Genomic DNA, 12,026 nt, shown 5'->3' on the forward strand with positions numbered 1-12,026 from the left:
CTCTTTGTATACTTTCCTGTAAATTCTGTTTTACCTTAAATTTAACTTTTTTCTTATGCTATGGTTTTGCAGTCAATATCAGCTGGCAATGCTATCTAAAAAAGTCACCCTGTCCTCAACAAACTATCAATTCAAACGAATTCCCCCAGAATAACTCTCTCTCATGCTCTTCTCCACTTACACCCCCCTTACAAAAAGACTAAGATAAAGGACTCCCAGATTTGGTTCGCTATATTATGATCCCTAAACTTCTAGCACAGCAGAAAACACACTACAATAATGATAAGGATTTCTGGAAGACAGAAAAGATCGCTTCTTTCCTAAGGCTGTGGTGGCTCGATGCAACCATGTTGTTGTTGTTGTTGTCAAATCCTTATCTTGAGCCTTTATATTAATGTTACTATTATTACCATAAAAAAAACCCAAACATTTTATATTTGGAAGTCCAGAGACATTTTATTTCAATAATTTTGGCTAGGCTCTTTGCATTCTGGCATCTCATTCATCTACCTTTTGGTCAGTGTTACGCTTTGAAGTTGATGGTCTCCTCATATCAGTAAGACACATCTCCCTTTACCGTACTATTCCAGTTTTTCTGTCTAGAAGGTTCCGTAAGAAACACGCACATTAAAGACACATGGTAAGCTATTTTCACAGCTAGAAATAATTCAGTACATGGAAACTAAACATATAGACAGAAACTGAAGAGTAAATTTCTCCTGAACATTGTGGATAGATACCAGGCATCGAGACAGCTTAGCAGAGAGAGCACAATAAATCCATGGGGTACTCTGAACAAGTGCTACTGATTTGTAACACACAGGGAAAGCAGAAATTTTAACTTTTAAAAGGGGCCTCTGAAACACACATACACTAAACATAAAAGAACATTTCTTTTGAATAGGAAGAGTGAAGAGGTGAATGATTTGATACTGCCAGAATTTAAACCACTTCATGAGATGTTTAGAATGTAAACACATGTTCACTTTCCAAACAGCTGGAGGCATTCAAAACACAACTGCCCACCCCACAATGCTTGCTTCCACTCCTCTTGAAAACTGTCAAAGAGCACGGATGCTCCCCACCTGCTTCAGTGCAAAGTTAGCCTGTTCAGCGTATGCTGCTAAGGTAATGCTGTAAGTTACCCTGTCTGATCTTACACAGCAAGGATGGTTTAAAGTGCTTCCACTTTCCTTTCTATATGTTTGCTTAGTTGTATGGCAGTAACTTGTGTCTGATCAGTAACAACAAGCAGCTGAATACAATAATGGCTTCCAGGGCTTCAGATAAATCTGGACAGTGACATTGGTTCACATAACAGGTATTCCATAACAAAGCATTATAGCTTCCCCATCACTCACAAAATTGGAAGACTATTTACTGTAAAAGTTTTCTAATGACAACAAATATTTACATTTACATATCATGGAACCAAATAAAAACTAATGGAAAAGACCAGTAAAATTCTACTACTCAATATTCATTAAAAACTGAGACAAAAGGTAATGCTTCTATTTTGACTTTTTTTGTACAGCCCTGCTTAATTTTTCTTTTCTAATTAAAACTTCTCATTATTTTCTGCTATGTAACATTTTCATTGCTCTAACATCTGTGCTCATTCATAATATAAGAAAGCAATTTTGATTATACTCTAAAAATAAAAGACAATTTTTATTATCAACAGGCAGGAGCATCCAGATCTTGCAATTCAAACACCACATAAAGCATCACAAATACATGAATTTGATCTAGAAATAACTATTGTCACTGACTTAAGGGAGAAAAGAAAGAAGAGACTGTGATCAAAACTGACACATTTCCCTAAATAACAGATTCAGTGTCTTCGCTACATGGTCAAATGCAAGCATATATTCCCCTTTATTCAAGCTTAAAAATGTTTTATCTAAGGAAAGGCAAGTATTTTCATATAGAAAAGAACTGATGTCCTGGTTTCAGCTGGGATAGGGTTAATTTTCTTCTCAGTAGCTGGTGCAGTGCTGTGTTTTGGATTTGGTGTGAGAGCAACGCTGACAGCACACTGATGGTTTTGGCTGTTGCTGGGTGATGTTTATACCAAGTCAAGGGCTTTTCAGTTTCTCAGGCCCTGCCAGCGAGAGGGCTGGAGGGGCACAGGACATATGGAGGGGACACAGCCAGAACAGCTGGCCTGAACTAGCCAATGGGATATTCCATAGCATATGATGTCATGCTGAGTATATAAACTGGGGGAAGAAGTAGGAAGCGGGGGGATGCTCAGAGTGTCTTCCCAATTTGTCTTCCCAAGTAACTGCTATGTGTGATGGAGCCCGGCTTTCCTGGAGATAGCTGAACACCTGCCTGCCCACGGGAAGTTGTGAATTAATTCCTTGGGTTTTGCTTTGCTTGTGTGCACGGCTTTTGCTTTACCTATTAAACTGTCTTTATCTCAACACCTGAATTTTCTCACTTTTTCTCTTCCAATCCTGTCCCCCATCCCACTGTGGGGTGAATGAGTGAGCGGCTGTGTGGTGCTAGTTACTGGCCGGGGTTAAACCATGACAACTGTCTACTTGCAAATAAATTCAATGATAAGACCCCATACTAAAAGGTACTGAGAGAAATTGCAATCGGAATGCAATGATGGATGCAGTATCTTAGTTCTGTCTTTCCCTCTGTTATTTTCACTACTCGGAATCTTTTGTGATCATTTAGCTTTAGTATTATATGATAAACAATAAAATGAACACAACTTGCAGATTTTTCACCTTCACACGTGTCTGTCTCAGTGCTGAATACATAACCCTTTGGACAGGTGCAGCTGTAACTGCCAGGGCTGTTTCGACAGAGCCCGTTGTCACACAGCAGCCCGTTCATTGAGCATTCATCAATGTCTGCAAAAAGAGGAGTTAGACATACCAATGAGTGCAAATGCCATGAGATGCCTTCACCTCCACAAGCAGCCCTTGCTGCTTTCTACAGCAACAATTATATTGCCAGATATGCAATTTTCTACAACAGAGACTGAGCAAGTAAAAATGCCAATTCTAGTTTCAAAAATCTAATACATTTTCAGATCCTTATTACAAAAAATTCTGTTCTGCTTTTAAAGTTTTTTGTTAGCAGGCTCTAAAATAGTTCATAGTCTTAAAATAATATTTATGTTTTCCTGGAATGACCTGGGAGCCTTTGTCAACTGTATGACTATATTACCATGACAACTTCACAAAGGTCTATTTGCTTTAAAACCAGCATTTTAATTTTATTTTTTTAAAACACACAAATCACAGTACGTTAATATTACCATTCTAATCCTGTTAGGTGGCCAAAAATCGATTTTGTTATCCATGAAGTGAGTATGTTTGTTAAAATCTAAATTGTGCAGTTCATGTATGGCAGACATCTTAACAGCACATGTATGTGCCTTCCCTCCAGAGGTATACTGTATTAAAAAAGCCCCCGATGATTAATACTAGGATATCAAGCACACTGAATAGGAAAACCCCATAAATTACCATCACTCCCTGAACTGCTCTTACACCAACTACATATAATGCTAATAATAATATTAAAAAATCCATCTTCCTCATTGCCCTATTGTTTATTTTTAAAAATAATAAATAATTTTAAGATACTTTCTTTTAAAGCCCATCACATGTCACAAATACTTAAACCTATAGAAGAACACTGACAGAATAAGCTATGATAAACCTGACACTTCATCCTGCTTCAGGGTTTCTCCTATATTTTGACTGCTTGACTTCCCAAACTTAATGTTGCAAATGAAATCTTAAACCAACTAGATTTTTCAGAGACTTTAAATTTAAAAACAAAGAAGAAAAACAACAATGCAATATAATTACAATCTGGAGGCTGCTGTAGTTTCCCAACTACATTAGATTTTGCAAGACATACTTAAAAATTCCTTTAGTATTCAGACAATAAAGTCTACATTTCCCCAGAAGACGAACCCGAGGCTGAAGTCTGGCAGCTGTAAAGAAGCTCTTCTGAACTAACCTGTACTTAATCTAACCTCATCTGATTTTAACTAAGTAGAGAAGGATGGATTTGGAATTTGACATTTTCAAGAGCAACAGATTTTACTTTTAAGCTTGTCATCATACAACCCTTTAACCCAAACTAGCAGTGCTATGAATGTATTACTTTAGAACCTCACAGAGCAACTTCAGATTTGGACTGTAATCTATTGTGATATGCACTGTAAAAACACAGAACAATATAGTTCATGCTTTAAAAACACTTCAAACTGACAAAAATACTGTCTGCATTTAATAACCATTTTTATTTCCTGGCAGCTCATAATCTGTATCACTAATTAAAATAATTCAAGCCTTTATTTGAGTGTTCATAATGAAATTCTCTTGTGCAAAAATTCTCCTAAGAATAAATGCATTGCCACAGTCAGTATGTTGTACTTCTATTTAAATAATTAAACAGACATATACCTATGCTAGCACTTACATAATCCCAAGTGTAACTAGATAAATAAAATTCCTTGCCATAAAATCCATTTGGAAAAAGAATATTATGTGAAGTATTTAAAAAAACCTACCAATAGTTTTCTGCAGCAGTGCCTTTCCTGCCAAAAGGTCATATTTAGGGTCTTTAGAAAGTAATTAGCTGTAAAATTCCTTAAGTGAAGCAGATGAAAAGAAACACTTCTATAACTGTGTTTGCTTTGCATCACTAGGTAGGAATGTTTGGTATTAATATTCTACCAGTTATATACTCCAGGTTTTCCCTACCAAAAATGGTGGGATTTTGTTGACCACAAATACCATTGATAGGTCAGTAAACCTTTAAGCGTAGAGAACAGTAATTTCCCAGAATAAACACATCAGAAAGTAGGACAGTACTTATAACTCTAATGTTTTAGATAGATGTCCACTAGCTTTTAACACAAACTTCATCTTTCTGTTTAAAATTACAGGACTATAACAGGACTATAAGTGATATATTGTATGATGTCCCTGTGGTATAATACACTGGTTTTGGATGCAAAAATCCCCAAAATAAAATAAAAAATAACACTGAATTTCACGCGCAGCCATGAATAATAAAATCAATTAGACAGAGAGTGAAATGTATAACATAGGTATCTTCTGTTGGGTATTCCTAAACACTTGCAGCAAATGTATCTAGATACTCAACAACAGCCTGGTATAAACCCAAACCAAACTAGAAATGATAATTAGAAGTTTCTGAAGTGAATCATCCCCATACACTGGTGACTCAAAATTCTGAAGAACAGAAGAATAGCTGTTACACTTCAGCCCACTGTTCAGACATGATTTGTGTAATCCTAAGAGTGGGTCACCGATTCCCTCATGAGCTGAAGCTTTCAGAAATTAGAGGATGAACCGTGCAGCAATCCACTCTGCTGCACTTGTATAACTTGGGGACATGACGAATTATTGCATACTGCCGAGACTGTGTACATAGGCCACCAGTTATCATTCATTATAATAATGACAACCATCTGCTACATTTTATTATGCATAATCGTGACCTTCAGCTCTTGGCAAATTATCATCCAGCCTTGAAAGGAACACCTTTTAGGTGGTCTTGCCAAATGTTATGCATTAAAATATAACACAAACTGATCCATGCTTTTCAGGAAATTAATTCCTAACTTGCAATGATATCTCCTGCTTACACTTCCCGAACCTCCTGCCAAATAATGGAAAAATATACCACTAAGAATATTTGCTGTGCAGTGACTGAGAAAAACAGTTTCATTAGAGATTTTTTGCATTTAAGCTTTAAGTAGATGTCTTGCGACCTAATTCTATCAGTTCGAATTAGCATCAATATAGTGATTAATTATTCAACAATAATAAAAAATTTGAGCAACTTACCCACACAATTCCTCCCAGAAGGATCGGGCTCATAGCCACTGTTACAGTTACAGCGATAGCTGCCACGTAAGTTTTCACAAATTCCATTGGAGCAAATATCAGGATCCAATGCGCACTCATTAATATCTATATTAACACAACACAGAATATAATCAGATACTGAGAGACATGAAATACCTGATCCTTTGATAGACATGGACAATATCTGACTCACTGGATGTTGGGGCTGTCATTCAGAGCAAGGGTATAGCAAGGGGGCAGCCAGAAGGCTGAAAGAATTTATTATTCCCCTTTATTTGACACTAGAGAGGCCAAACCTGCAATACTGTGTGCAGTTTTGGGCCACTTCATGAGGTTCACATGGGCCCACGCTTCAAGTCTGTCAAGGTCCCTCTGGATGGTATCTCTTGCTTCTAATAAATCAACTGCACCACTCAGCTTGGTGTCACCTGCAAGCTTACTGAGGGTGCACTCAATCCCACTATCTATATTATTGATGAAGACATTAAACAATATTGGTCCCCGTATAGACCCCTGAGGGACACCACTTGTTACTGGTTTCCTCTTGGCCGCTGAGTCATTGACTATAACTCTTCACATGACCATCCAGCCAATTCCTTATCTATCCAACAGTCCACCCACCAAATTTATCTATTTCCAATTTAGTGGAGAGAGAAGAATGTTGTGAGGGACTGTATCAAAGGTCTTACAGATGTCAAGGTAGATGACAGTAGTTTGTCCCTTGTCCACTGGTGCAGTCACTCCACTGTACATTTGTCTTTAGTGAAGCCATGTTGGCTGTCTCTAATCACCTCTGTCTTCCATGTTTTGACATAACTTCCTGGAGGATATGGTCCATGATCTTATTGTGCACCAAGGTGAGGTTGACTGGTTTGTAGTTCATATCATCATCCTCTTTATCTTTTTTATCTTTTTTTTTTTTTTTTTTTTAAATGGGTGCAATATTCCCTTTTCTGCACCCACTGGGGACTTTGCCTGACTGCTGTTTTTCAAATATGATGGTGAATGGCTTAGCAACTACATTCACCAGGACCCTGGGATGCATCTCATCACATCCCATGGATTTGTGTATGTTCAGGTTCCTTGGGTGGTCTTGAACCTGATCTTCTCCCATGGTGGGAGGGCCTTTGTTCTCCCCATCCCTGCCTTGATGTTTAGAGACTTGAGAGATACAGGAAAAGTGATTAACAGTGAAAGGAAAAAAACCCTGTTGAGTACCTCAGCCTTCTCCATGTCAGTTGTCACTAGCTCTCCTGTCCTATTTATTGTGTTTGTGTGTGTCTGTGTACATGTTCTTGTCATCTTCCCTTTCCAACTAACGTATCTGTAGAAGCCTGTCGTATTCTTTGCACTCCTCGCCAAACTCAGCTCCAACTGTATCCTAGGTTTCTTGATCCCATGCTTATACATCTAGGCAGCGTCCCTGTATTCTTCCCAGGATACACGTCCCTGGTTGAACTGCCTATGGATTTCCTTCTTATGCTGTAGTTTGACCAGAAGGTCTTTACTTAGCCATACTGGTCTCCTGCCTTCCTTGCCTAATTTCTCACACGTGAATAGAGAGCTTTCAATCTCAGGAAAATGTCCTTAAAAGCTGCCAGTGCTGTTCTGCTCCTTTATGCCCACAGGGGCAGTTTCCCAGAGGGTCCCATCCACTATTTCCTTAAACAACTGAAAATTGTCTTAAAATTCACTGGCTTTACTCTTCACCTGGCCCATATCCCTTAAGATCATGAGTTCCACCAGGGCAAGATCACTACAGCCCAGGGTGCCATCAGTCTTGACCTCACTAATTAGTTCATCTGTATTGGTAAGCAACAGTTACAGTAATGCTTCTCCTCTGGTTAGGCTGTCTATCACCTGGATTAAGAAATTATCCTCAGTGTACTACAAGAGTCTCCTGGACTACATTCAGTTTGTTGTGCTGCTTTTCCAAAAGGGTGATTAATGTCCCTCAGCAGAATCAGTCCCTGATGTATGAGAACAGGCTAAGGGAACTGGACTTGTTTAGCCAGCAAAAGGAAAGATGACAGAGACATCCAACAGCAGTTCTCTGATTTTAAGAGATGATTACTGAGAAGATGGAGATAGACTCTTATTTGAGGTACACAATGACAGGGCAAGAAAAAACAGGTACAAGTTACAACAGGGAAAATTTTAACACCAGGAAAACAATTCTCCCTCATTAGAGTGGTTGAGCATGAGCGCAAGCTGCCCAGAGAGGCTATGGGAACTCCATCCTGTGAGATTTTCCAAACTCCACTAGGCAAGGCCTTGAGAAACCTGATTCAACTTTGAAGTTACCCCTGCTCTGAGCAGAAGGTTAGGCTGGATGATGTCCAGATATTCTTTCCAACCTAAATCAATAGGGAACTATGTGTTTGTAATGTTGCAAAATATCTAGCCTGTGCACTTAGTGCCTGTGAATTAAGGATCTAGGTAAGAAGTTATAAATTACTAGGTGACACAAATACTTTTCTTGATACAGAACTCATGCATAGGTCAATATCACAAAATACTCAGTCTTACAGGAATTATAGCACTTGTTGGAAATTTAAATTTTTTCTTGGATTAACAGAATAGGATGATGAATGAGATATATTCCCTGAATTTACAGTCCCATATTGAATTTCTGCTGTTGGAAAATGCCAAAATATTCATATGAACTATAAGAACAGGAACAGGCTAGTTTTAATATTTTTTTGCCTCTGAGGAAAAGAGGGTTTTTCAATATTAAGTTATTTCTTCTCATACGGTAAGTCCATTACTTTAAAATAGTTCCCTTTCCAAACTCTGAAAGAACAGCAGGGGTGCTGGCCTAGCTGTGACTTCATAAAAAGCTTGTTTTATACTTGTCCTGCTCAATTTTTTTATAAAGGACATTTTCTTTTATAAAGGACAACCAAAGTGCAGTTTAGATCATGAATTACATATACTCAGATACACATTTGGAAAAATCATGCTATCCCTGGATGAAACTCAAAGCTATGAGACATCTGAAAATTTTGTAAGACTTTTTTTTTTGTAAGAAAATACGAATTTGCATAATACTTCAGCTCTACGTTTTCTTCTGAGAAAAAGTTTTCTGTCATTTAGTAAACTTGTTGGTATCTTTGGGACAAGCCATGCAATTTCATTAATATCCCTCTCCTTATCAACTTAATGATTTCAGAACATCCAGCCCTTCTTGTTATTTTTTATATTATACAAGAATGTAAAATCTCTGTCCTCACTATGTCCAGATTTCTCCCAGATGAAGACATGAATGTTTTGCACTTGTTAATCACAAGCTGAAAGAGAGGAGTAGGGATGTGGTGATGGTCTGCTGTCTAATTAACAAGCTATGTATCAACTAAAAGTAAAACAAAATCTCTATGACAAGAGCTTCACTAATAAAGTATATTCCCACTCATTCTTGAAAATGAGAATGCATGAGGAACACAACGGAATTTTTGTTAGGGGTTGAATGTGGGATCAGAATTCCTCTCCTTTAGGAAATGGAACTGGCAAACAAAGTCCCTTGCTATAAGCATGATAGGAGCAGCAGCAAGAAAATTGTCTGCAAGGTGTCTGCTAGCTGTCCAGAAAATACTAGGGTTTTCTTTGAAGCCTAAACAAAAAGGGACTTCAGCTGAAACATGAACCCCTGAGAGATTATAGTCTTTACCATGCAGCTGGTATAGACCACAACTGGTTTTACATTTTCAGTGAGAAGTTGTATTTTCTGTGTATCCAAAAGAACATAGAACCTCTCTACCAGACTACATACAAATTCTTATGGTAGGATGCTGTTTGTACAACAGTGTTATTGTACATTGCCATTATTTCTTCATGAGATTTAGAGATTCATCAAATAGAACTTTTAAAATTCACTGAAAAGAAAGCCGAGAGAATTTACAAACTCTATGGATTTCAAATTGCTTGTAAGTTTGGCAACACGTTAAGCAATGAGCTCATAGAGAAGAAAAAACTATGCATATATACTTACAGTACTGAACAGACACAGAATTTCTTTTATTATAGTACTATTTTTAAAAGTTATGTAGGCTGTTACTAAGTATAATGATGAGAGGGTCTCATGCTGTTCCCGCTGAACTGAATAGGAGCTTTAATGCTGACAAGGATAAAAGCTATACAAATTAAATGCCTGGAAATATGTATCTGCTTTAATTTGGCTGCAACTTTATTAACTCATCAAGGAACTATCTAGCAGCAAATCATAACACCGTGTTCCACCATTCCTTCTTCAACCTACTCTACTTATTTGGCAGCTGCAGCATGTATCACCCCTACTTCAGGCCTGGCTCAGCTATTATTTTTAAAATCCCTCTCTCTGTGGTACTAGAAAAAGGAGCTGGAGCTTTACAATTCCCAGTACTAAATGCAAGCGCTTATTTCAGGACTTTTTTTAGACAGCTCCCTTCCAACTCTGAGTCACCAGAGAAATGATCCCTCCATGGAAGCAGTCCATGTAGTGAACACTGGACCTGGAGTGAAACCTGCTCTATTACTACCCCAGCTGACTGAAAATCAGCTACAAAAGCAAGTGGCTCCTGTCATTCCCCAAATGAGGGAGAACAGTATGATGACTATTCTAAAAAATAAAAATGAATTCCAGGTCAAACCTTTAAAATGGATTACTTTTTTTTCGATTGTCAGGGTCAGTCAGAATCCAAGGTAGAGGATTAATTCTGGCCTCTTCTTTAGACAACACTGAATTATTGTACTTTGATAATGAAAATACTAAAATCAACATATTAATCTTGAGGCAAAAACCTCCACTCTAGTATGTTACAGAAAAATACAATTCTGAGTATATTTGTTTAACCTTGAATCATATGCATTAAAGAAAATGTGCAACGTACCTCGTCCATCCACAGTAATACCTGTCCCACTGCTACAAAGGCCATGGAATTCAGCTACTCAATTGAAGCAAGAGATGGTGGAGAAAAAAGAAAATGTTATTTCCAGTGTTTCACTTTCTTTAATCCTAAATCAAATCCACTTGCTTTTTTCAAAATGCTTTTCCTACAATGTAACTAATAAAATGCCAATGTTCACATGAAATAACTATTTATAGATAATAAAGCTAAATACCTTAAGCAGCATTACACCCTGAACTTTCACATATATAAAAAAATGAAATTTGATAGCAAGAATTAAAACGCTCAAGTGATTTCGTTATGCTTTTTGACAGTATTGTCTCCTTAAGTTACTGCTTTCAACCATAATGCCAGCTTTATTTAATTTCTTCTAAATAGTTTTCTGCTATTTCAGAAAACTACACTGAATGGAAATACTGTCCAAGATACATCATCTCAATTCTATATTCAAGAGATTATTTTTTTAATCAACCCCCATGTTTACCAGAGAACTGATTCTTGTAAAATGAAATACAAATTTCTACAATTAATGTGGGCTGCTCTTTTAAACTGGATTGGTTTAACTAGGAAATCTACAGATTCATCAGAGCACTCTGCTTGTCTCTTCAAAGTATTATTACTTAAAGCAAACACTTCATTCAGGGACTCAAGTTCATCCATAGCATACTCATGTTCTTCATCTTGAATTTTATCACAGTCTGTCCAGCTCTGGAACTAGGTTCACCCTAAATGTTAAAATGCATAAAACCACAAACACTCAACATAAAATACCAGAGAGTTTTTCTCTGAAGGACAAGCCATTTCCAGAAGCAGTGTACAATTCCATTAAGTACCCTATTCAGTGCACTTTAAGGCATGAAATACATGAACAACCTGATCTGAATGAGTATTTTTAAGTCTGTATGTCCACTGTAGTATTCAAAGAAACAAAATTTTACCTGAGTTTTTAGCAGGACAGGGGTGACATGGCTCTCCAAAACCATAGTCAGGATTGGCACAGCAACATTCAGACTTTGTCACAGCACCAGGGAAAGGACGCACACATGCTCCTTTTTTGATGCCTCCATAGCATGTGCTACGCATATGAGTATCTATGAAAGGGCAAACAAAGAAATAATTTATTTCCTTAGGCTGACTGTGAAATGCATGCATACTCTCTCAACAAGAGGTAAAATAAAAAGAAATTGTTTAACAAAATGGTTACATTGGCTACACCTCCACTGCTCAGCTACAATAAACCTGATGGCATCAAGGGCAATTCTACACA

At 37.5% G+C, this 12,026-nt stretch overlaps 1 protein-coding gene across 1 annotated transcript in view; it reads right to left on the reverse strand.

Moving 5' to 3' along the window:
• FBN2 (fibrillin 2) overlaps window positions 1–12,026 on the reverse strand; it is a 178,840-nt gene that overhangs the window by 81,382 nt on the left and 85,432 nt on the right. The window contains exons 16-19 of the mRNA XM_055791573.1: window positions 11,698–11,850; window positions 10,742–10,795; window positions 5,856–5,981; window positions 2,745–2,870 (exon numbers count right to left, since the gene is read on the reverse strand). Coding sequence (XP_055647548.1) covers window positions 2,745–2,870; window positions 5,856–5,981; window positions 10,742–10,795; window positions 11,698–11,850 — 459 coding nt within the window. The remainder of the gene's footprint in view (window positions 1–2,744; window positions 2,871–5,855; window positions 5,982–10,741; window positions 10,796–11,697; window positions 11,851–12,026) is intronic.

The sequence above is a fragment of the Falco peregrinus genome, chromosome Z, assembly GCF_023634155.1.
Source record: "Falco peregrinus isolate bFalPer1 chromosome Z, bFalPer1.pri, whole genome shotgun sequence".
Classification (NCBI taxonomy): Eukaryota; Metazoa; Chordata; class Aves; order Falconiformes; family Falconidae; genus Falco; species Falco peregrinus.